Source organism: Pleurodeles waltl, chromosome 9, assembly GCF_031143425.1.
Source record: "Pleurodeles waltl isolate 20211129_DDA chromosome 9, aPleWal1.hap1.20221129, whole genome shotgun sequence".
In the NCBI taxonomy this organism is placed as follows: domain Eukaryota; kingdom Metazoa; phylum Chordata; class Amphibia; order Caudata; family Salamandridae; genus Pleurodeles; species Pleurodeles waltl.
The window spans coordinates 384,588,878-384,613,546 of record NC_090448.1 but is presented as its reverse complement, the minus strand read 5'-3'; the positions used below and the strand labels follow the sequence as shown (position 1 = coordinate 384,613,546).

The window sequence follows — 24,669 nt, the reverse complement described above, 5'->3', positions numbered from 1 at the left end:
TAGCCATGTATGCCACTATTCTGCCTTACTTTAGACAGAAAGAGCTCTAACACTAGGTTAAAAAGAACTACCTAGCACCTCTATCTAATTTGAAGTACAAGGAGGTGAGACCATTTGCCGAAATAGCTGCTTCTGGGGAAGTATATAGAAGGGAGATCAAAGAAATGATTTTTGGGCCAAATCCAACCCATTTAAGGGTATGATCTTACCCGAGGACTTTTGGGATAAATAATTTTAGTCTTAAAGCTAAGGTCTTTGAGAAAATGTTATCGTCGATGTTAACAAGCGAGATGAGCCTATAATGTTTGCAATAATGAGGATCTTTCCCTTATTTTGGTATTAGGTAATAGGAGTGTCTGAAAAGAAACCTGTACACTTCTGTAAGTGTGAGAAAGAAGTTATAAGAGTATGTAGCTTAGGCAGGAGTAGGCCAGAAAAAAATGTGCAAAATTCAACCGTGCCATCCTGTCCTGGAACTTTGTCCTTTTTAAGAATATTTAGAGCAGAAAGAAGTTCTCTTTACCTAATGTCACATTCTACTAACGTGAGATCAGGTTGAAATTCGTAGGTTTTTTGTGTGTTGGGTAAGTATCTCATAATATCAGATTCAGAAAGACAATATTCTGGTGTGTATATATATTGTCTTGCAAAAATGTGTCAGTCTTTATGCTTTGGCATTTGTTGTGGATCAATAATTGACTCAATTTTGAGTTTGTTGATTTTGCATTGCTACGATCTCCTTGCTGTGGGAAGACTGGTTTGTAGACTTGAGTGTTAACAATAGGAACATGGACCTTTCTAGTTCGGGCTAGCATAGAGACTTTATTAGCTGGAGGCTGCCTGTCAACAGGATCATTTCAATGAAACACATTAAAAATGAGCAAGAGCTCCCTCGTGATTTGCAGGAACTAGTTCTTGAGCACAGTGCATGTATGTTTAAAGTCACGTCTGTCCTGATTTGTCATTGCTTGGAGCAGAGTAACAGGAACTGTGCAAAAATTTCTGAGGTAGCAGTCTGAGTCTCGATTTATTTCATAGCATGCTGATTATGTGCCGCAAGGAATGCATAAAAAATGGAGTTCCTGTTCCAGGGGAAAGTAGAGATTCTATGTCAATTCAATCCACCCAGTTGTTTGCTGTCTCTACCAACATCCTCAATTCAGTCGCACCAGCTGGTCTATAAGATATCACACAACACACATTCACATAAATGTATGCCATATTCAGCAGACCTGCTCTCATATCACTAGAAAATCATTGTCGGCATGCCAACAAGTATGTCATTTCCTCACATCCATACCACCAAGAGTGTGATAAACCAGAATAATTTCGGGAAGCTCCGATCATCACAGTTATCACGTATCTGTCAATCTTAGAACAAATTCTTATATTTGGCTCCTTAATAATGCACTGCATTCACAGGAGACTCTTGCAGTCAGACCTACCATGTCCCACTCTAAATTTCTAAAGAATACTCCTGAACTGAGAACTCTTGTCCATTCTAGATCAGACTGTCCTAACCTTGCCTGCTTCGTGAAGCAGCCTATGGTCCACCAAACCCATATAAAATTCTGGGAATTTATTAGGCCTAAAGGGAATCTCTTCAAAACCTTAAAGACATCTGATGCTCATGTAACCATCTTCTTAACTCTAAGGAGCTTTCAGGTTACTCTGAGCACTCATCAGTAGCTGAAATTAATTCAAGCATTCCTTCCATCATCTTGCTGTTTTTGCAGTATATGCCCTAAGTGAGACAGGTATACCCAGACCTGTGTCCAGAGCTCTACCATATTGATGAGCCCCAAGTATTTTGAAACTCGTCTGGCTTTGCTGGTCTTCTTATCTGGAGGACAAATGGCCTGGAAATTCCGTCTCAACTGTTCCTACTGGAGCAGGCCCAAGACGGGCATGAATGAGGTGGATATCTGTCAAGCATGACAAGGTGGGTGAAAAAAATGATCGTCTGGAATGTGGCCACGAGCGCTCACCAGTAGCTGAGATTAATTCAAGCATTCCTTCTATCACTTTGTTTTTGCTTCAGGTTGCCCTATATACTTCCTCACTGACAGACACCATGGTCTAGAATTTGGGTGCACTTAAAACCTGTGTCTTGCAGGCAGATGTAAGAGGCTCTAACCAATAACCCTATGGCTTATGAAACATCAGAAAAGTTTCCTTCAAAGGTGTTTTAAATGAAACCCTACCTTTACTCTATGATGGTTTGTAATTACCAACAAGCTGTATGTACCACTGTTGTCAACATTACATTTATATAGTCCAATTTACACTACAATTCTAACTTTAACAATATTTTACTGGGAGGAAAAAACGTTATCATTAGGGCTAGGTTTTTATCCTTCTTTTTTTATTTTGTTACTTCAGTTTCTTAAATGACATGTTGTTCTTTCTTACAATGATATCGAAGGTCACAATTTCGAATGAAGCTCATCTTGCATGTTGTACATTTATATGGTCTCTCTCCTGTATGTAGCCTTATGTGTTGATCCAGAGTACTCTGCCGGTTGAATTTTTTAGGACAGAATGTACACATGAATGGTTTTTCACCTGAATGTATTCTGTGGTGCATAATAAAATGGCTCTTCCAAACAAAGGTTTTCTCACATTCAGGACACGCGTATGGCCTGGCTCTTGAATTTGTTCTCATAAGCTTAGTACATTTTCTCTTCAGACTGTTGATTTTATTAACTGAACTATATGTGTCCCTTCTCTGAGTATTTGGCACAGCTCCAGAAAACTGTAAAATTCTCAGATTATTTTCATAGTCATCATCATGGTGCAAATTGAGATGTACTGGACTGCTGAAATCACTATCATTTTGATCACTTTTCTCTCCAGTGATAATCTGGCTGCTTTTTGTCCACTCGTAGCCCCTAGAGTTTGCTTCCTTGTTAGAGCTCTGAAGCACCACGGTGTTGTTTTTTCCTGAAGACGATTTACATAAGGAAGATTCCTCTGAATACGTTATACAGTGTCCACCTTTCTTTTTCCTGTTCATGCTTGGATCGCCTGTTGGATTGAAATAAGAGACTGAAATTAAAATTAGCAATCTACAAGAGTATTGGAAGAGAACATTTTTACAAAACTATTATCCTGATGTCAAAGAATTAAATTGCATTCCAGATTATTAATGAGCTAATAGCTGATGTATAAACAAGTCCAACTTGTAAATGCTGTTCTAATCAGATTGTTTATTTTGAGATTGAAGTACCACAACTATTCAGCTTCAGAAAACAAATTCATTAACAGTGCTATGTAAGGTATGTTGGTAATAGCGTTTTGGGGTCATGAGGCAAAATGGTTCCCAAGACAGCCATTTTCAACTGACCGGCCTGTTCATCCTTCTCATAACTTACATTCTGCTGGTTCTGTGCTGTTGTTCTTAAACATATCAAAGAGCACTGTAATGTGCTTTGGTCTGTGGCAGCACACCTAGAGGGACCCATTCGATGCAAGCAGGCAGCAGTCTCAGTCCTCACTAGAAAACATGCTATTACCATCGCCAGGTACAGCCCGGGTACAGAATGCATTAAGCGGTGTGTCAGGCTTTTCTTAGGCTCCAAAGCGCTTTCTTCGAAACATCAAGTTTTATGTAATGATCCACTTGTACAAGGATGCTTGTGTTTCAATGACCTTTTAGTAGATCCATAATATTTCAGAGCAACCTATATTTTATTCATACTAGGTCTGAACAGCCAAGACGCGTTTCACCCCTTACAGTGCTTGTTCGGCTCGGGCTTTCTCAAGGCTGACAATCCAAATACAAAACAGTTTTTTAGTAAATAACTTCCATGACTAGTCATATCACCTCTCATGACCCATTTTGTGAAAAAATCTGCCCACACTTTTAGGAAAATCTTGAAAGTGCGCAAAGAAGGTGCTAAAAAGATAGATATGACAAAGGTGTGGTTTTTATACCTAAACTGCCATGTTCCCAATGGACATCAAGGTTTAGTAAAGATAGAACCTTTAGATTCTGACTGTGAAGAAAAAGAAGTTGGTGAACGGAAAAAGGAAAAAAGGGAAAAAAGGAAACAAATAATGATGATTGTTATTATTATTATTTAAGATGATGATGTTTGATATACCACTTACAAATTCCCTTTTTGCTCTTATAATGTGGCTATAGCACAGCATGCCTTTACTTCATCACAAAGAAACTATTTTAGGGGATGAACAGCCTTTTGTATTGCAGTACACCTTTTCACCTCACCCTTATGGGAATGGATCCTTGGGGTCAATACGCGGCCCTTTTCAGAGAAACAGCAGAACTACCGCAACCTGGGCTAACAATAATAGAGGTTTTCTTGAAGCAATGTTTAAAGGGGGTTTCTGATCATGGAAGGTCTTTGCGGAGACATGGCATAATTGGTAAAGTTAGGTCTACAGGGTTCTTACATTGAAAAATGTCATGGTTTTTCCTTGTCTCTTGAGTGGGACTTGCACCCGTAGACTAATAACAGAAAAAGGATTACCTAAGTGTGTTCCTATCGCTCAGGTTAAAAAACAATAACAGAGCTATTTCTCAATTAGAGACTTTGGATAAATTCAACAAATTTATAATTCGGGGTTCCCAATCACAGAAGGCACAGTGGGAGAAGGTATGACCTGCAAATTCGGGTACAGAATGCATTAGTCCCCTTATTAAAGGGGTACACTTTGGAGGGGGCTGTGACATCAGAACCCAGCTCTGATGTCAACAAAGCCACATAAAGGGACATCCTCCAGTGGGATTACAGGATTGTACAATTATCAAACTCCCTGGAAGACTAACACACATGCCTGCCCAGATAATGTACAGCAGTGAGGGGGGCCACAGGTTTCACAAAGGCAAGCAGAGTGCATTATCCCAGCACACAGTGGAACATTTTTCTGTAGTGTAAAAAATATGTACATTTCCTGTGGGAAGCTTGCTATTGCAATGCTCTATCCAGGCAGGAAATTAGTTATACTCCTAAATGTCAAAAGATTGAAAGTAAAAGCATACTAAAAATATTGTGTTTACTTTATTATTGAAATGTACTTACCCTGTAAGCATCTGTTCATGGCATGTAGCGCTGTAGATTAATGTGCTTTGCATACTCCTGCCATCTAGCGTCTGGTCCGGACAAATTCATCATGTTTTTCTTTTGAAAAAGTATTTGAGTCATGGTGACTTCACCTATTAGTGGTAATGCACATGGGCATCGGCTCCTTTATTAGACTGTTTCTCTGCACAGAGGGTGAGGATAGAAACGGAGCGAAGAGATATAGAAGAAGTTGACCATAAGAAGAATAAAGAGAGGAGCATCTGCAACAATCTGAGGCTTCCAAGATGAGGGTGGGCACATGTCAATCTACTGTGCTACATGCAAAGTACAGATGCGTACAAGGTAAGCCTCTTTTTCCATTTGTGGCATGCACAGGCTGTAAAGCAGTTCTCCCCTAAGCAGTGGCTAGCCAGCGACTGTTGGAGAGAAGTGGAAGAGTGTATGGAGTATAGCCTGGCCAACGTTAGCGTGTTGGTGTGCTAAGACATAACAACACAACAAGATGATGGGCAGAGTGCTGAAACCTTTCAAACACTCACCCCCAGTCTCAGATCTGGGTTTAAACCATTGTTATTTTGCTCACCATGCCATCCCAGTAAATGGACTCTGCGATGGAGTGCCCATTACCAAATTCCCAGAGTCAACGCAGACCTCTGTGGATAGCGAGTGCCGCCCTGCTTCTGTAGATAGGGCATGGGAGCCTTGTTGTCTGTGCTAATGAGAATCACCTTGTGCTGAATGTGAGAGAACAATTTGAGTGCTAGCCGGAGAGCCAGCAACTCCAGATAGTTGATGTGGCAGTGAAACCCTGTTGATGGGTTGCCCACATACCCTGAACAGTCAAATCTTTCAAGTGCGTCCTCCACCCAGTGAGGGAAGCATCTGTTGTGATGATTAATAGCAGAACTGGGTCCAGAAGGGTTGATCTTGTAACATATTCTTGTTGTTCCAACACCGAAGAGAGCAATGATTGCACCCAGGCTGGTATAGGCTTTGCTGGTGATGGAGTTGAGAACTGCTCTCAAGAAAGCCTGGATCTGAAGGAACTGGGGTGGGACTTGCTTATGGCTCAGGTGCAGCAGAGACTCAGGGAGCCAATCAGCTAAGTCCAGTCCCTGTGGTCAGGGGGAAAGGCAAACTGCTGCTCTATTCACAATCTCCTTGGATACAGACAGGCTGAATCCACACTTCCAAGCTAGCAGAGTCTACTTTCCAGGGCGGGACGCACGTTTTGCAAAGTTGAAGAAGGACTGCTGCTGGAATCCTGGGGGCGGGGCCGAGACCCCTTTAAAACTCACATAGCGCGCCCCCATTCGCGGGACGTGCGTTTTGCAAAGTTGAAGAAGGACTGCTGCTGGAATCCTGGGGGCGGGGCCGAGACCCCTTTAAAACTCACATAGCGCGCCCGCTTCGTGGGACGCGCGTTTTGCAAAGTTGAAGAAGGACTGCTGCTGGAATCCTGGGGGCGGGGCCGAGACCCCTTTAAAACTCACATAGCGCACCCGCTTCGCGGGACACGCCCTGGCTAAACGCCCGGGCCAAGGGCGGGCCCGTCCTTTGCCCGTCAGTGCCCGGAAGAGGCTGGGCTGGGCCATACCCCTTGGTTTTACATTTTTCCTTGTGTTTCTTAGGGGTTTAGTAAGAGCGTCCCCTCGTTCCTTTATTCCCTTTATTAAACATGGGGAAGCGTAAGGCGCGCACCAGTCCTGATCCTGCTGTGGTTAAATATAAAACTTTAAAACTTAATAGAGTAACGCAACTCCACTCAAACTGCGTCTCCAGAGAAATGGACGACTTAATCGAGGAAGTGGAATCTATTCTTAAAGAAAAGGAGGGTAACGCATGTAAGAGACTGAAACCAGGGACTCTACTTCCGTTTTTAACAACAGGCCCTAACATTTCTACCGATGCCCAGTCTTTGAAAACTTCTGTGCAAGCTCCTGCCTCATCTAGGCAGTTGTGTTTGTCTAAATCCCCATCTCCACCTGGTTCAGTGGATAATTTGGATGCTACTCTTCTTGATCCTATCCTTTGTGGCATTCCTTGTGTTAATCGGTTTTCCATTTTGGACCGTTCTGATTTGGTGGGGGATAAACAACCTTTGATTCCTCCACCTCTCATCACTCTTTGTGATCCTCCAGGAGAAGATGTGCTAACAATAGTCTCCAGTTTAAAACGAGAAGTTGGGGAGTTGAAGGGTCTACTGTTTGAGGTTCTCAAACTACTCAAAAAATCTGACTCATCTTCTCAGTCCACTTCGATTCCAGTGCCAGCACAATCTTCCTGTCCTCTGTATCCGGTTGCTTTGCCAGTTATTTCTTCATCACTTGGGGATCTCAATAAGGGCCCCTCCAACAAGCCATCTCATGGGAAACATTTGGCCATGTCGGCAGTACATTCGATATCTCCTTTCTCTAACTCTGACCAAATAGTGGCCCATTTCGCTCATGTGCCTAATCCAAACTGTATCTATTTGTGCAATGTCCCTCCTCTCACATCTCATACCAGAGAAGATACTTCCTCTCTTATCAACAAGGTGTCATATTGGATCCGCCACACTAGGGGCCGTGCCTCTATTATTCATTCTGATATTGTCTTTGCTTCTCGTGTACGTAGCTGTCCGGGTGGACGTGACACCATTAAAATTACCCTTGCTAATTCCGAGCTAGTTAGGGGACTTTTGCAGATGGAAGCCCGCAACATGTTAAGAACTGACTTGGATACATTTTAGAGAACGCTTGCCTGTTACTGGCCATAAGATCTTGCCCGCTCATCCTTTTAGGTCCAAGAAAAATCCCTGTAACGTTCCAGTTTCTGCTGCTATGTCTGGTCTGCTGCCTTTTTCTGTTGATGGGGCTGCTTTGGTCCACAATCCTAAAGGTGCTGATACTCGAGACCCCGTTTTTTTAGGGGACACATCTGACGTGGATTGACTACGCCCCCCTAATTCCTGTAAATCTACTGTTCCATACGAGTTACCTCAAAGATCTTCAATTAACCTAGGTGGTCCCATTTTAAGTGCTTCATTCTGTATTCCTACAGCAATTCCTATTCCAGTTCCGGACGTTGATTCTGGCACGCTTATTTGTAGCAGCCCATCTCCTTCAGGGAATTTATTGTCCTGGAACGTGTCAGGTATTAAGAGCAAATTAGTTGACTCAGAGTGGGGGGCTTATGTTGAATCTTATTCCATCTGCATGTTTCAGGAAACTTGGGCAACGGATGGTGTGTACAGGCAAGGCTACTGTTCGTTCACAAAAAAGGCAATTCAATCCTCTAGGGGAAGGGCGGTTGGGGGCCTATGTACCTGGGTCAAGCTGTCGGAGAGGGGCATGGTAAAGGAAATTGCTGTTGACTCTTGTGATATTTTAGCTATAGCAATACAGCCAAGATCTGGTACCCCTGTGTTATGCATTAATATCTATAACCGACCAGGCCCTTCTAATCAACAGTCTGACACTATCAATCTTCTGCATAATGTTTTATCTGAATTTCACTCTAAATATCGTATCATCATTGCAGGTGATCTCAATGTCCAAATTGAACTTGGCTCACCTTTTGTTGAGTCCACTCAGGCTGAAGATGAAGTGTGAAATGTTCCCCCGCTTCTATCTCAACCTATGCCACATATTCCCTCCCCTAGGGCGTCTCAGATAATAGATCTTGCACTTACATATGGCCTTCGTTTTGGAAATGGCCGATTTCCAAACGATAATCCTGCTAGGCCCACCTTTTTCAGAGGTCACTATAGCAGTTTTTTGGATTATGTTATTTTAGATTTACGAGTTTGCCATTTCATAATTAATGTAGAGGTGGGTCTTCCCCGTACTAGTGACCATGCCCCTCTGCAAATTGCATATAAGACAGCCCTAGTTTCAGTGTCTGATCTGCCCACTGTTTTGGTTGAATCCAATCATTTGCTGGAACTGTCCACTAATAGGCGTGCTGTAAAGTGGCCCTCGTTTCTGGAATCTAATTTGTTGAATAACAAGCTTGGCGCTATGGTGTCCTGTCAACAGCTTTTCGAGGACTCCATTGTATTATCTTCTTCAGAAATTATGTCTTCCCATGCAGCTTTTTTTGCGGATCTCAAGGAGCTTTTTACCAAGCCTTTTAAAACTCAATTAAAATCTTCTGCACCCAAATGTAAATGGTTCGACAAAAAATGCCGGGTGGCCAAGCATCTTTTATCTGAAGCCTTAAAGTTAAAAAAACGGGATGCCATTATACATGCGAGAAGGAACTACAAGTCTACTTGCAAGTTATCGAAACTCAAATATGAGGATCACTTATGGGAGTGCCTGGCGGAGGCTGCTAGTACTCGCGATGCCAAGCTCTTTTGGACCTTGGTTTCGCGAGTTGATTCTGCCCTGTCATCTACTCCTGAATGTAATATTGATTCAGGAACTTGGTTCTCCTATTTTGGGGAACTGTATGGCTCTCAGTCGGATTTTGATGACACTCTCATAGATTTTGCACTGTGCCAGCCTGAAATGCCGCCCTTTACCTTAAAAGAAACAGAGTTGGCAATCTGCGCTCAAAGATCTGGTAGGGCCCCTGGCCAAGATGGTATTCCTTCGGATCTGTACCAATCAGATCTATCTGTATGGACCCGGTACATCAATAGGGTATCGAACACTGCCATGGCAACTCGATCTTATCCGGTCTCATGGAAGATGGGAATTATGGTCCCCGTTCATAAAAAAGGAGACAAGAGTTCCCCCGGGAATTATAGACCTATTAGTTTACTAGATAACTTGCAGAAAATCTTTTCGTACCAGTTGTTAACTAGACTAAAACACTGGATAACGAAAAACCAGGTCTTAAGTCATCTTCAGGCAGGATTTAGGGACAAGGTCAGTACCATCGATCAGATCTTCCGATTTACTACCATCAAGTGGAAGATCGTAGACGCAGACAAAGGCCACTTATTTGTGGCCTTTGTCGATTTGAAATCTGCGTTTGACCTTGTCCCGCGTGCCAAGCTCTGGGAGGTCCTTAGCACTACTGGTGTTCCGGGTTCTATGATTAATATTATCAAGGATCTTTATTCTGACAACTGTGCTAAAGTCCGCTGGGGTGTCACTGGCGACCTGACTCCAGCTTTTTCAACTGCACGTGGTGTGAGGCAAGGGTGCGTTTTGGCACCCACCTTGTTTCTTTTGTTTATTAATGCTTGTTTGCCATACCTTTTGGATTGCCAAAGCGATGCCCCTAACTTGGGCGGGCAGAAGCTCCCTTGTCTTTTGTTTGCAGACGATACTCTATTACTATCACGTACTGCTATGGGCCTTTCTAGATTGCTCTCCAGATTTCTGGAGTTTTGTACTGACCATGGGCTACCAAGTAATTCAGCAAAAACAAAATACATGGTCCTTGGGGACATTAGGCATAAAATGAAAAGGCCTGTATATTTAGAAGGTGTTCCCTTGGAAAGGGTGGGCACCTTCGACTATTTAGGCATCAAAGTGGAAGATTCACATCTCTGGCATGCTCAACGCCAAAAATCTTTATTATGCCTGAAGCAGAGGGCGGGTGGCATTGTTAGATTTGCCTCCAAATCCCCCAAATTTGCATTGTCCCCTGCCCTCGAAATATATAAATCTCAAGCTAGGGGGGGCGCCTTACATGGCGCCAAACTCTGGGGCCATTGCAACTTGGCGAATTTGGCAAGGGCAGAAAATCAGTTTCTAAAAATGTTGCTAAAGGTCCCATCGAGCACTCCATCTTTGCCTATTTGACTGGACCTAAACCTCTTCTCAATCTCACAGATTGCTGCTTTAAGGCCTCTGTTGTTTTGGATTCGGTTATGGACAACAGATGCCCTAATTCCTTTTCGTTGTGGGCTTCTTAATTTGGTGGGCCGTGATTCTATTATCAAAATCAAATGGTGCGCCTTTGTCGAACAATCCTTTTCCCAACTCGGCTTAGGGTCCTATTGGCAGGATCCTATCTCCATTCCTAAAAACGCTGCACAGCTGTTAAAGGATGCTTTTTGGCATAATGTTCAGGTTGACCAATTTGCTAGTTCTATCCCATTGTCTATGTCTGACAATTTCTTATCTATCAAATGTCATTATGAATTTGAGCCTTTTATGGATGCAGCGTTATCTCCATTTGCTCGTGCCCTTTTTATTAGGTTCAGAATTGGGTCTCTCCCTTTGTGCTGCTTAACGTACAAATGGTCCAGCTCAACTAATAGATCTAAATTATGCCCGATGGGCTGTAAAAGTGAAGAGACTGGTTTACATGTTTTTTTCCATTGTCATGCGTATCACAAACAAAGAGCACTTTGGCTCATCCCGCTTTGCAAACGAATAGGGGTTAGATCTAGTTTCCGTGCTGAGAGAATTTTAAGATGCGACCCGTCCGTCCAGATAGTTTTACCAGTGGCAAAATTCCTCGAGTCAATCTGGCGGTTGAGATTAACAGTTTTAAAGAAAAAGACTGGGTAGTTAATCCTTAGTTTTATTTACGCATATTTATTGAATTTGGATGCATGGTTTCATAGGATATAGATATTGGTTTATTATATTATTGATTATTTATTGACCAATGGAACTGGTCCCTTGTTTTATGCTGTGAGAATTTTAAAATGTGATTCATCCGTCTAGATAGTTTTATCATGTGCAAGCTACTTCTGGAATGTAAATCGGGTTCCCCTATGGATCCCTGCCCCCCTGCCATCCTTCAATTAGTACCAGAGCTAGCAGCATCTATGCTGGCCCCTATTATTCAGGAAGTCCTTATAACTGGTTTGTATCCTAAGGCATGGAAAGAAACCACTATTATTCCCTTAAAAAAGAAGGCAACAGGCAAACCCGATGATCTGACTAACCTACGCCCAATAGCCCTTCTTCCCTATGCGGCTAAAATTCTGGAAAAACACCTTAATAAAGAATTGGTTGATTTTCTGTCAGCCTCAAAGGGCCTAGACAGCTCGCAACATGGTTTTCGGAAATCCCATAGCACTGAATCAGCTCTCATTGCATCATCCGATACCATACGCAGATTGGTTGATGAGGGGCAGGGGGTCTTTCTGGTTCTACTGGACCTGTCGGCAGCATTTGACACCATTGCCCCTCACATTCTGCTAGACCGTCTACATCAGGTAGGCATTAGAGATCAGGCTCTCAAGCTGATTGAATCCTTTCTATCAGATAGGTGGGCCACAGTTAGCAGCGGTGATTTTAGATCCCCGGCCTACCTCTTGCCGTGTGGGGTCCCTCAGGGCTCTTCCCTCAGCCCTACGCTATTTAATGTGTACGTGGCACCGTTGGCAGAGCTAATTCGCTCTTTCGGCTTTATCCCAACTTCTTATGCAGACGACACTCAGATTATCATCCCTATTAACAAAGACATGGAGGAAGTGGCTACCCGCTTCAACGCCTGCATGACAGCAGTGAATAACTGGATGAAGGCCAATTGGCTAAAACTTAATTGTGAAAAAACTGAGATTCTGTGCTTTGGGATTAAGAGGGAACACTGGTCTTCCATCTGGTGGCCTAAAGAGTGTGGCACTCTCCCTGTGCCAGCGTCTACCTCGAGGAATTTAGGATTAATGTTTGACGATCAATTGTCGTTCAAACCTCAGGTCAATCAGATAATCAAGACCTGCATGTGGACTCTGAAGAAATTAAAGAAAGTTTTTCCTTTTATTCCACAATCCTGCAGAATTACTGCTACTCTGGCTCTAGTCATTTCCAGATTGGATTACGGGAATGCGCTTCTGCTCAACTTGGATAAAGAATCACTGAATAAGCTACAGTTGATGCAGAACACTGCTGCTAGGCTTTTACTGAAACTGCCCCGCGGGGCCTCTGTTAAGAGGTGCCTCAGAAATCTACATTGGCTTCCGGTAGCCCAGCGGATCTCTTTTAAGGCTCTCTGCATTACTCACAAGGCTGTCCATGGGATTGGGCCTAAGGCACTAACCACCAAGCTGCAATGGTATAGACCTAATAGGCTGTTGCGATCTGCCTTTGCCTATCGAATCCAAACTTCCCGCACCAAGAAGGCGAAGTGGGGAGATAGAACATTCACCATTGCGGCTGCTAAAACTTGGAACTCACTCCCACTGGATCTAAGGCAAGAACACAATTATCTAACATTTAGGAGACGGGTCAAGACTTGGCTCTTCCCGCAATAAGTTTTGGAGTCTCCTTGGTAGTAGATCCTGCCTCACCCAGTTAGCGCTTCGATGCCCTCGGGCCGGAATGCGCTTTATAAATACTCAATACATACATACATACATACATACCAATGGAACTGGTCCCTTGTTTTATGCTGTGAGAATTTTAAAATGTGATTCATCCGTCTAGATAGTTTTATCAGTGGAAAAAAAATTTGAATTATTTTGACGGTTGAGTTTAGTAATCTCAAGGAGTAAGATTGGGGAGTTAATTTTTATATTTATTTATGTGTATTTATCAAATTGGATGCGTGATTCTAGTTTTTACTCTATAGGACATAGATATGGGTTCATTATATTACTTATATTATTTACTGATTTTTGGAACCAGTTTTTTGCTGTGTGGACCTTTTTTTTTTATATCAAGAGGTGTTCATCTGGTTGTTTATTTTGTTTGATTTTTAATTTTTTTAATTATTTTTCCATAAATTTTCTACTGTGTTTTTATCTTTAGTATCCTTTTGCTCTCAAAAAAAGTATTTCTTTTCCTTGATGTGTATTGTACTTTTATGGTATGTTTTTTTACTTACCGAAATAAAGTTAAATGAATGAATAAATGACTTGCTTATGTTGATAGGAAGGCCCAGATCTTGTAACAGGTTGATGGTGAATTGGGTGTGTGCCAGGCACTGTTGTTCACTTCCGCTCTTGATCAGCCAGCTGTGCAAGTAAGGGAAGACGTAGATGTCATTTCTCCTGCAATGACTGGCTACCTCAGCAAGACACTTTGTGAACACTTTGCAGTATGTTGACCCTGGAGGCAGCACTTTACAGTGGAAATGGTGGCCACTTACCACAAACTGGAGGAACAGGCAATGCAGAGTGGATTGATATGTGAAATTAGGCGTCCTTCAAGTTGAAGGTGGTCATGATGTTTCCTTTCTGCAGTCATGCATAACCTCTCGGAGTGTCAACAAGTGAAAGTGCTCCGAGAGGATGTATTTGTTGAGGGGCCTTTAGATGAGTATGGGGCCTATCCTTTTTGGGGGTGAGAAATTTCAAGGAGTACACTCCCTTGCTGCGGTGGTGCAGTGGCGTGCGCCCTATGGCCCCTTTTAAGTAAGTACCTTTATTTCCTCTTGAAGGTGATGCTGGTGTTCATGGGAATGGGCGTGTCTGTGGAGTAGAATGTTTTGTGGGGTTGTGGTTGTTCTAAGCAGTATCCCTGCCTGCTGATGGAAAGAGCCCACTAATCGGCGGTGATCCCCACCAACAGGCGAGAAACCTATGCAGCCCCAGACAGGTGTAATGTGAGTGGCAGTGGCAGTGTGGGGACCTTCAAAAGGAACTCTGTGGAGAAAGTGTTTGGGAGGCTCTCATCACCCTTGTGGTACCAGTGTCCTTTTTGTTTTTTTACCAGCATCTCATCAATTTGCAATCCGAAGAAATGCTTGCTGTTGAAAGGCAGGTTGAAGAGATGATGTTGTACTTCTGGTTTAAAATCAGAGACACGCAGCCAAGTGTGCCGTTGAATCAGGACACTGGAGTTAACGTTCTGCGCCGCAGTGTTAACTGCCTCTAGAGCACATCGGAAGGTGGTGTTGGAAATGAACTTCCCTTTTGAAAACATCTCATTCCAGTGAGTTCAGTTATTTTGTTGGAAGCAGCCCTATGGAGTTTACAATTTGCCATTAGTTTGCCGATAGCGCGATGACGTGTTTGCCCACCCCGTCAATCTTTCTGCTCTCTTTATCTAGCAGAAGAGTGTCTCCAGTGCCCTGTGCATTTGTGCGCTTTTATGCCGAATGAGCCACCAGAGAGTCTTGTGTAACTTGGCCCCAGATGTAGGTTGGGTCAGAGCGTGAGACTTTGTTCTATTTTTTTTTTTTTTTTTTTAAATCAACCCTTGGGGATCACAACTTTAGCTTTTACATGGTCTTTAAAGGTTTCAGAAGCAGTTATTAGCATACTTTTCAGAATCGGAAGATATTGCACTAACATCAGGGTAGAGGAGAGTGTCTCCACAAGGAAGTCCTTATTCACTTGAACCCTATGTAACTCTACCTTGTGGAAGGTGCCAGCCCTGATGATGATCTTATGATATGTGGTAGTAACATCAAGAAGAAAAGGCCTTGCGAGGTAGAGGTCCGAATTCACCTCTGCAGGTGGGTCAATGGTATAATCATCCCATGGGCTGTCCCTTGCACCTGGCTCAAAAGGTGCCTCGTATTTATCAAGGGGGTACAAGGGGTCCCTTCGCCATGAGGACCATGCTAATCCCTCTGGTGAGTATTTTGAGGCGGAGGTGGTGCAGGGTGGTGAAGTGAAACTTGACTAGTTCCCCATCACAAAGCTTTCTCAACTTGGGTGGAGAAATTTCTCATACAAGCTTCTACTCAAAAGTCAACTTCTGTTTGTGGGAAAAAAAAATTGCTCCTTTGGAGGTGGCTTGGTAATAATCCTCCCTGTCTGAGGGTGAATGGTGAGACGATGTTGTCAAGCTCCTTCTGGAGTTGAAGCATGATTGGCTGCTCTTGGTCCTCAAACCCGGCCACTGAATGGCTTTGGGTGCTGACCCCCTAGATACCGAAGGTAGTTTTTTCATGCCATGCGCCAAACAGCCTTACAGTGCCAAAGGAATCTTGGAAGCCAAAGCAGATATCGGTGTCAGCTTCGAAGGCGTTGTTGGTACCTATGGCTGGGTCTGGAATATGGCTGCTTCAGTGCCGGTGGTTGGATCAGACTCGGTTCAGATTCCTTAGTTCAGTGCAGGCCATGGACTTCAGGCAGTGGCAAACCAAAAGCCTGAGCGTGGGCTACAGGACTCCATGCCCGACCCCCTCTAAGGCAGTGCTAAGCCTGTGGGTGCTGGTGTGGTGGCAGAGAGAGGATGTTGTACTCTTGCTCAATGCCTTCTGTTGGATGGGTTGTGGCTCCTCTGCCTCATAGTCTGGGTGAGAGCTCAGTTCCGGGCTGAAGCAAAATGCCTGGTGACCCGAAGTATCTGGCTGCGGCTTCGTCTCAACACATTGGTCTCCGAAGAGGTAGTCTTCCGGGCAGTACAACATGGTACACAGAGCTAGGCGCCAATCGAGTCTGTACTGGAGCATCTTTGTGGGCTGGAAGGTGAGACAGGCAGTGAAAGATACCTTTTCATGCTCCAGTGAAAAACACAAACTATGGAACCAATGGTGATCTGTCCAGGGTTATTTAGAATGGCACTGTGGTCAGTAATGGAAAGGGGTTCTTTCCATCACTGAGTCTGCATTCTTGATGGAAGACAAGGAGCCTTGTGAAGGGCCAAGAGCCTTGAGGGTGGTGATGGAAAAACCAGTTGTCTAGGTCTATGGAGTTTGCTGTTGAAGAGAGAAGGATGACTTCTCAATCAAGTTGGGGTGGAAGAACCAGTAAGAAAGGTACTGGTGACGAACTGCACAAGGCATCAACCTGGAGCTCCCAGAATGCACGGCCAAACACGATGGTGGAAAGAAACAATTAAAAAATTTAGCAGATGTCCATGTGCATTACCAGTAATAGGTGGAGTCACCATACCTTGTGACTCGAAGACTTATTCGAAGAAAAACAAGTTGTACACGTCAGAGCCCAACACTAGATGGCAGGGGAAAGCACAGTATGCATATCTACAGCTACACATGCCACAAGCATCTTCCCGTAGAACTATTAAAATGTGAAAGAAAATAGCAAAATTCCACAGAAATGAAACAAATGTGCAAAATCCTCATTTAAGTAAATACAAAATATTTCACAAACGTAGGTAAAAAGTATTTTTTAAAAACGTTTGCTCAATTTGATATTTAACTAGCACTATTCAAGTATGACATTTTTAGCATTTTCTCTGCTTTCTGGCACTCTATGCACTGTGGAAAAATTGCACCAGAGAAATATATCTTCATTTAAGGTTTTTGAATAGTGAATGTTTGGTGAAGTTTAGGAAGCAGCCAGACCGAGACTGCTGTGCTGAAGGTAAATTCTAAGGCAAACGGAGGTGGGCTGGGATTAGTGGCATACAAACAGCATTAGGCATAGTTATAGTCAGTCAGTCAGTCAAAATAACTTTATTCGGCGTGTTGCCATAAAAGTACACATGCATACATAAAAATCATCATAAAATACAGTACTTATTACATAATTCAAAGACAAATCTATAAAAATCTAAGCTTACCGCCTAAGCTTACTAAATCGGTATAAAATAATAAATACTTAAAAAATCGTATAAAGCAGTAAGACAATATCTAGTTTCTCTTAATAAATAGTCACATTACCATTTCATATCGGTTTCTAATGGTGATAGCGGATTTAATAAAACTAAGAATAGAACTGCACATTTGTTTGGATGAGAGGCTTTGAATGCCAGTCAATCCTTCTTTATAGGAAAAAGTGTGCAAATTGCGCAAAATAGGTAATAGAAAGGTTTTCCTAGGAGCTGAGTAAAGTGTACAAAATAAAATAAAGTGACAAGTACTTTGTTTGGAAGAGTTATCACAAGGGCATGGCGGTAATGTTTTTTCCCACACGCATTTTGTCGGGAACGCCACTCTAAAATGGATCATATTAAATCTAAAAAGTATGAGTAAAGAATATAGAGAAGGGATCGGGAACCAAACAAAATAAGGTTCTAACAAGTCCGATGATGGAATTTGTACGTATGAATTAAAAGAACTCAATTTCTCTGCCACTTGATATCTAAGGTTCATAACATGCTCTTTTTGTCGAAGTTTAACAACTTCTTTCGCCTTGACGGGCAGAAGCTCTGGTTTAAAATACATAAACTCCAAGTCCAAGTTTCGGAAACCATTGTAAACAAAATTTAGCCAAGGAATTTTGTTACAATTTGTTAATGAAATACAGTCTTTTACGCAATCGTGTGTTAAAGTAGCCGCCGGATTTGACCATACATTTATCCATAACAGAAGGGGGGCAATATCTATCAAGACTGTAATATAGCGGATTCCCAGCTCCTCATGGCATAAGATATTTGCTATGTTTTTAGGTACCATAAGTAACCGATGAAGAAATTTATTCTCTGCCAGCTGTAAAGTACTTGGACTGGTATATCCCCAAAGGCCACCCCCGTAAATCGCCGCAGAGACACATTTAGAATTGTAGAGCATGATGATCTGGTGGACCGGTCTATGCCCTAATCTAAGGGCAAAGCGGAAGATTGCCTCAACATTTCTTTCCAGTTGTTGGAACTTAAAAATTCAAATGGAATTTCCATGACAGAGTGGAACTTAGATCCAGGCCTAGATAGCAAAAGTATTTTATCTTTGTTAAGGTGTTCCCCCCCCATTGTAAAACATTTGGTGCGGGTGTTTTTAGGACCGCAAATCATGACGTGTGACTTTTTAAAGTTGACTTTCAAATCAAGCTCTTGTATAGGTGTTAAAAAAAGATCCAAAAGGGTCTGTATACCATTGGCCGTACGGGCAATTAAGACGGCGTCATCGGCATATAATAAAATTGGCAATTGTCTAAAACTCATCCTTGGGAAATCCTTACCATTTTGGACTAAATAACTATACAAGCCATTTATGTACAGTAGAAATAAAAAAGGTGCCAGAGTGCAGTCCTGTCTAACACCCCGATTGGAAGCATGGTTATAGACTAGAGCAGGGAGCAAAGGAGGAGGGCAGCTGTCTGCATCCAAAACGGTAAACACAGAAGTAACCAGGGCTTACACAAAAATGTCAATATGCTTACTAAGTCTGCATTTGTATGCTATACATTGAAATTTCAGATTCAACAGGGGGGACACTTTAATGCAGAGTTCCTTCATTTGTGGTTTTTCCTATCATAGTATGAAACACATTTTTAAAACTTCAGTGTTGCAAAAATAGTAAGATCACATAAAAGCAAAAAGCATTAAAAGTTCGCCCCATTTACTCACCACTGGTGAAACTATTGCTTCCTCTTCCCTCAGATTCAGGATGATCCAAACAATACCTATCAGTCTCTTCTTTAATTTGAAATTCATCGATTTGTGTGATAATGACATGTTCTGTTAATTATAAGGAAATAAATATACAATTCAGAGCAATTCATAATTTTGTCATCAGCATACAAATTGTTTCCTTTGTTCACACTCTTGGGGTCCGTTCATTGTCAAATCCTAGACTGACAGTAAAACAAGTACTCATTCTGTGCACCTCCTATGGTCTTGTTTTGAAATGCGGATGCAATATGTATCCTTTTGAGAAATGTGTGAGCAGCTATGTGATACTAATTTATTACACTGGGACCCATAGTAAAACTGCTCTGCGTTTTTGCTTGTCCGCATTCCTGGCTGAAGGGGACCTTTTAAGAAAGAGAAGCATGTCTTGGAGTATCCATGTCTCTAAAAATGTACACAAACGTCCTAATTTGCGATGATCTACGTATGGCTCCCGATTTGTATCCCTGAGTGGGCTCCCGACTGTCTCTATCCCGAAGTGATCTTTTACCTTGCTCATGAATGATCACCTGAGCTTGCTGCAGACTGTCTAAGGCTAACTGAGCACCTGAGTGAGCTACCATTTATCTCGCACCCTGTATTAGTTCGTGACTCTGTATCTCCGAATGGGTTTGAGTGATCTCCTGACTGTCTTTAAGCCACGAGTGTGCTCACAAATATGCTACTGGATGTTTCTAACCCTGAGCGAGAACCTGAACAAGATTCTCACCATCTTTAACACCGAGTGAGTTCCAGGCCCTCTGTAATCCTGAATAACCTCTTGGCTGTCTCTTTTAGTGAGTGAGCGCCTGACTGTATTTGAGCTCTCCCTGAGGTAGCTCCCGTCTCGGGCCCTAAATAAACTCCTGTTTCCAATTCCTGTGTGAATTGATCAATCACGCCTCACCCTGCGCCAGAAGCTAGTACACCTAGGATGGCTGCGAACCACAGTGCCACTTGAGTGCACAGCAAATGCTGTTTACGCCCAGAGTGCGTGCTGAAACAGGACAGTGTGCTTTCTACAAGTGCAGGTTAAAGGTTGTAGCAGTGTGCTCAAAGGCGGAGCAGTGAATGTCGTCACAATTGTAGGGTGAGCCGTTGCATCAGTGCTGCCACAACGGAGCAAGTGTTGTCACAAGAGAATGTATGCCGCCACGGAAATGCAGACTGAAAGCGATGTATAGAAATTTCAATCCGTGAAGCTTCATGTATTTTAAATACCACAAACATGTAAAAAAATGAAATACATCTTCTGCCTTTTCACTCTTTTACTACTTCGATTTTGACTTTTTAAGCTCAGTGTTATCCTGAACTTCATGCAAAGTCCCTCCCCAAGATGTTTTCATCATGTAAGTTTTCAATATCACAGCGTGATTTAAAAAATGTCAAATTGAGGCACAGAATTAGCTGACTTCACAAGTCTGTAATATAGGCTCACCTTTAGTACATCTGGAGTTACCTACTCCCTCAGGGTCATGCCTGTCGAAACAAAAGGCGTCTGTTTCTTCTTTATTGAGCAACGCATCGACAGGTGTGACAATCCCTTGTTCTGTGATTAAATGTGAAGCAGAAATAAGAAAAAAATGTTATTAACACCTTATTACTTACACAGTGCATATTTTTTCATTTGTGTGTGTAAATATCTGAACCTTCATTTGGATGTGCCTCCTGAACATTGGACGGCCAACTACACTACAGCCTAGATTGTGTGTAAAATGGACATTACTAGTTGGAAATTCGGAAAAAATGCATTTTATTAGTATCAAGGATTCACTTTAACAGCAACGTGCTATTTTTGGACTGAGTGCTGAAAATCATTGCACTGTTCCTGATCGTTAAAGATTATTACTGGTTTCAAAAGCTTAATAAGGAATTTTATTTGTTTCAGTTCAACATTCCACCAAACAGCTTTGCTCTAACAAGTTTGTACACTGCTTTCTTTGTGAAGCGGGCAGCCAAACTGTGATTCCTTGTGTTCCAGTAATGGGTGGGGCCGTAGAGACGAATGGGCCGTGCAAGAACTGGGTCCTCCCAGTCAGACACTACAAAATCCAAAAAAGGCAATCTGGATGGGAGGTCAAAAGGTTGAGTATTCTTTGTTAAGGCATCCTACTCAAGATATGCAACGGGTCCTATGAAGGAAGGCACCGATGAAGCCTTCTGTAATCTCAGACAATAAGAAAGCATCCCACCCGAATACATATTAAGTGTGCTGCTTATGGATTTACATTCTTGTATATCCCGAGTACAGTTCTTTAACAAAGAAGACTCGGAGTACAAATTTAATGACATGAGCGTGTGTGCATGTTTAAGCATCTATTCTAACTGATATAAAACATAGGGCCTTATTGGGCTATACTGTATACCGGGATCCAGGTCTTGAAGAAAACTCTGGACCCCTTATGGGGCCACAAAATAAAGCTGAAATATGTTGACCGGGGGGATGCAAGATTAATGGCTTCCCCATCATCTCTATTCTCCTTTTGTTTCAAATATTCCCTTAGAATCAGACAATAAATATCACTTCGGATTATCTATAAGGATTTTTAACCACTTGCATTGAATCCCATGATAAACATAACGCGATACAAAGAGTCCCCCTGAGAAGGTCAGATGGGTGAAGCAAACCAGATGACGAAGCATGCCACCTAGGAGCCCTGGGGGTGAGGGCTTATCTTCAATTTATATGACATCCACACATTAAATAAGGTATCAATTAAAAGCTTAGACTATTTCTGGGGTTACTCTCATGTCCAGATTGTCTTTTTCATTTCTCATGTATGCAGATGACACAGTATTACTAGACAAAACACCAATAAGGCATCATTGATTACAGTTCTAGAATTCTGTTTCTGAGAACAATAGAGTTCCATGACTTGGCATTTAGCTGATGACTTCTTATAGTAAGCAAACAACCGCCCTCTTTGACAAATCTAAATCTTCAGCTTGCTTCCATGTAAAGATGAAGGCATCATTATTCTCTACTTTCTTTAATGGTGGACTGGATGCCTACTTTTTCAATGAATCTGAATTCCCTTTACAACTCTGTTCAGTGTATGGCCTTACAAGTAAACTCTATTCATAAACCATGCATAAGACAGAAACATGGAACCACGTGCTCCTCCAATGATTGGGGAAAATGGACTATGAAACTGTATTGCTTAGGAGGATTAATCTGACCCAACATGTCTGGAAGTAAGCCTTATTTGGTGGACAATTTTAACCTTGAAGACATATGATTAAATGATAAAGGTTATACATTATTTTATTTCTTGATTACCACACAATTACAATGATTTGTTCTAATACCCAAAGTTTTATTATATGTTTAAGTTGTAATCAAATACCCAATCAAGAACACTACCACTCATTGTTCAAAAAAGGTTTACTATTCTCAGTATAGAATCCATAAACATATGTTTATGTTTTTTATTCCTACAGTAATTCCTCATCAGTCAACAGCCCAAGGTAACTATTCCTTTAAAAAAAGCACAAACAGCAGCCATAAAGCGGGGGAACTTTACATTTTAGCTTTGTGGGACAGTGGAATTACTTTCTGATGCCAATGGCTCCTGAAAACAGAACTCTTCATCTGCATAGTGAAAAAAATGCCTATCTTATGTCCCAGCCTCAGGACATAACATGAAGCTACTTTGGTGGAATAAATGTGCCTCACAAAACTAGAATGTTACATGAAGTCCTAAAAGTTGTGAGGAAAGGAGTAATATTGTTCACCAAAATGGCAAAAACCAAGGTGCAGCCCCAAGCTAGTAAGCAAGGGATACTCAAAGTGCAGTCCTCCGGGCCTTTACATGTGTCCCCCTGGTCAACAGCAGCAATGGGCTGCTTTTTACTCCACTCAGCACTAACATTAAAAAATGTTAACTAAACAGGCTAGCATTTATTTACAGGTTAACTGAAGTTTAAGTAAGCATTTGCAATGCAATGGGTCTCGCATTTGCTTGAGTTAGAGATATTGGAGTTGTAAATTCATAACTGGTCTTTTCCGCTCCATAAATTGGTCAACGCTGCCTCATGGTTTGGTCTTATCCTGCCACATAAATCCAGTGGCCCTGCATATAACTAAAGCACTTCCATGTACCTTTTTCCTCTATCTGCAGCCAAAAATGAAAATTTTGCCATTTGCATTCCAATTGAAATCTGCCATGCTAATTCCGATAGAATACAACTTTCACCAGCCCACCATCACAGTTGATGGCTGGCTAACACAATTCCTAAAACAAGACAGCCGTGGAGGAGTAACTACTAGAAGGGTCACCCACACATATCACAACTGTTCAAACAGTCATAGTGTAATTAGGATGTTAAGTTGGCCTGAATCATGGTCATAATTGCAACAAGGAGAGATTAATAAAACATATCCAATTATCATATAACCCAATAAAAACCTTTATCAGGAATAAACTTTTGGAATAAACTGTAATGCTCAGAACAGCCTCTAGAGGGCATCACAATGAAAATAGCATTTGTAGAATTATGGTCATGTTACTATATAGTTAGCCCCTAGAGGGCATAACTACATGAAAAGAAAATGAGTGAAAGTATTGCAGTGTAACCATATAGAGAGTAGAGCATTACACATTTTCAGGGTTAGCAGGCCTACTACAATATTACAAACAAGACCCTTAAAACACAAACTACTCTCAGCTGTAAAACAAAAATTCCAGCCATAAGAGGTTAAATAGACACTGAATGGAGGGAGGGGTTAATATTATGGGTACCCACTAACCTAGTGTCCTAGGACCACTACAATTTGAGTTATAAGAAAACATGTTTTGTAAAAGAATGCCCTGCAAAGCATTATGGGTCAACCGAGTGCAGCAAATATTGTAGTATGTTGACTGCAATGCTCAGAACAGCCCCTAAAGGACACCACAATAAAAATATCATTTGTAAGAAACATGGTCATGTAACCTTATAATGAGCCCCTAGATGGCATAACCACCTGAAAATAGAATGACACAAAGTAATGTAGTGCAGTCATATATTTAGCCCCTAGAGGGCATAGTGCCTTACTCATTTTCAGGCTTAGCAGGCCTAGTGCAATACTAAGGCCCTTAGAACACAAACTACTCCAAGCTGGAAAACAAAAGTTCCCAGCCATACGAGAGCTTAAAAAGGGACTGAATGGTGGGAGGGGTTATCATTTTAGGGGTCCCCATTAACCTGGTGTGGGGACCCATAGATGACATAAACGGAAAGTGTGTGTCATGCTGAAAGTTTTGGTGGTGGTCCCATGCTGTGTTATGGGCAAAATATTATCTGGGACAGCCATGGAGCGTGAAGGGGAGAGTCATAAGAAATGACTCTGATTAGGTGACAGTGTGAACAATGTGACCAGCGCTCCAATACTGCCGATGGTTTGCACTGTTGGTGCTGTGAGGGCCATGGCTGACATGAAGCACAAAGGGGAGAGACAGAAGAAAAAAAATAGTTCACCCATTATGAAGTATATCAGCAACCGTGCAATTATCCATGTAACAGGTTCAGTCCGCAAGGCGGTAACAAAACCGCCACAA

General features: G+C 42.1%; 1 protein-coding gene across 2 annotated transcripts in view; it reads right to left on the bottom strand.

Annotated features, from left to right (window-relative positions):
- Positions 1 to 2,344: 2,344 nt before the first annotated feature.
- The window catches only part of LOC138259343 (zinc finger protein 701-like), an 82,670-nt gene continuing 60,345 nt past the window's right edge, over positions 2,345 to 24,669 (bottom strand). For both annotated transcript variants that reach the window (XM_069206995.1, XM_069206996.1), the window contains exons 6-8: positions 20,568 to 20,678; positions 19,088 to 19,198; positions 2,345 to 3,027 (exon numbers count right to left, since the gene is read on the bottom strand). In XM_069206995.1, coding sequence (XP_069063096.1) covers positions 2,387 to 3,027; positions 19,088 to 19,198; positions 20,568 to 20,678 — 863 coding nt within the window. In that variant the 3' untranslated portion in view covers positions 2,345 to 2,386. The remainder of the gene's footprint in view (positions 3,028 to 19,087; positions 19,199 to 20,567; positions 20,679 to 24,669) is intronic.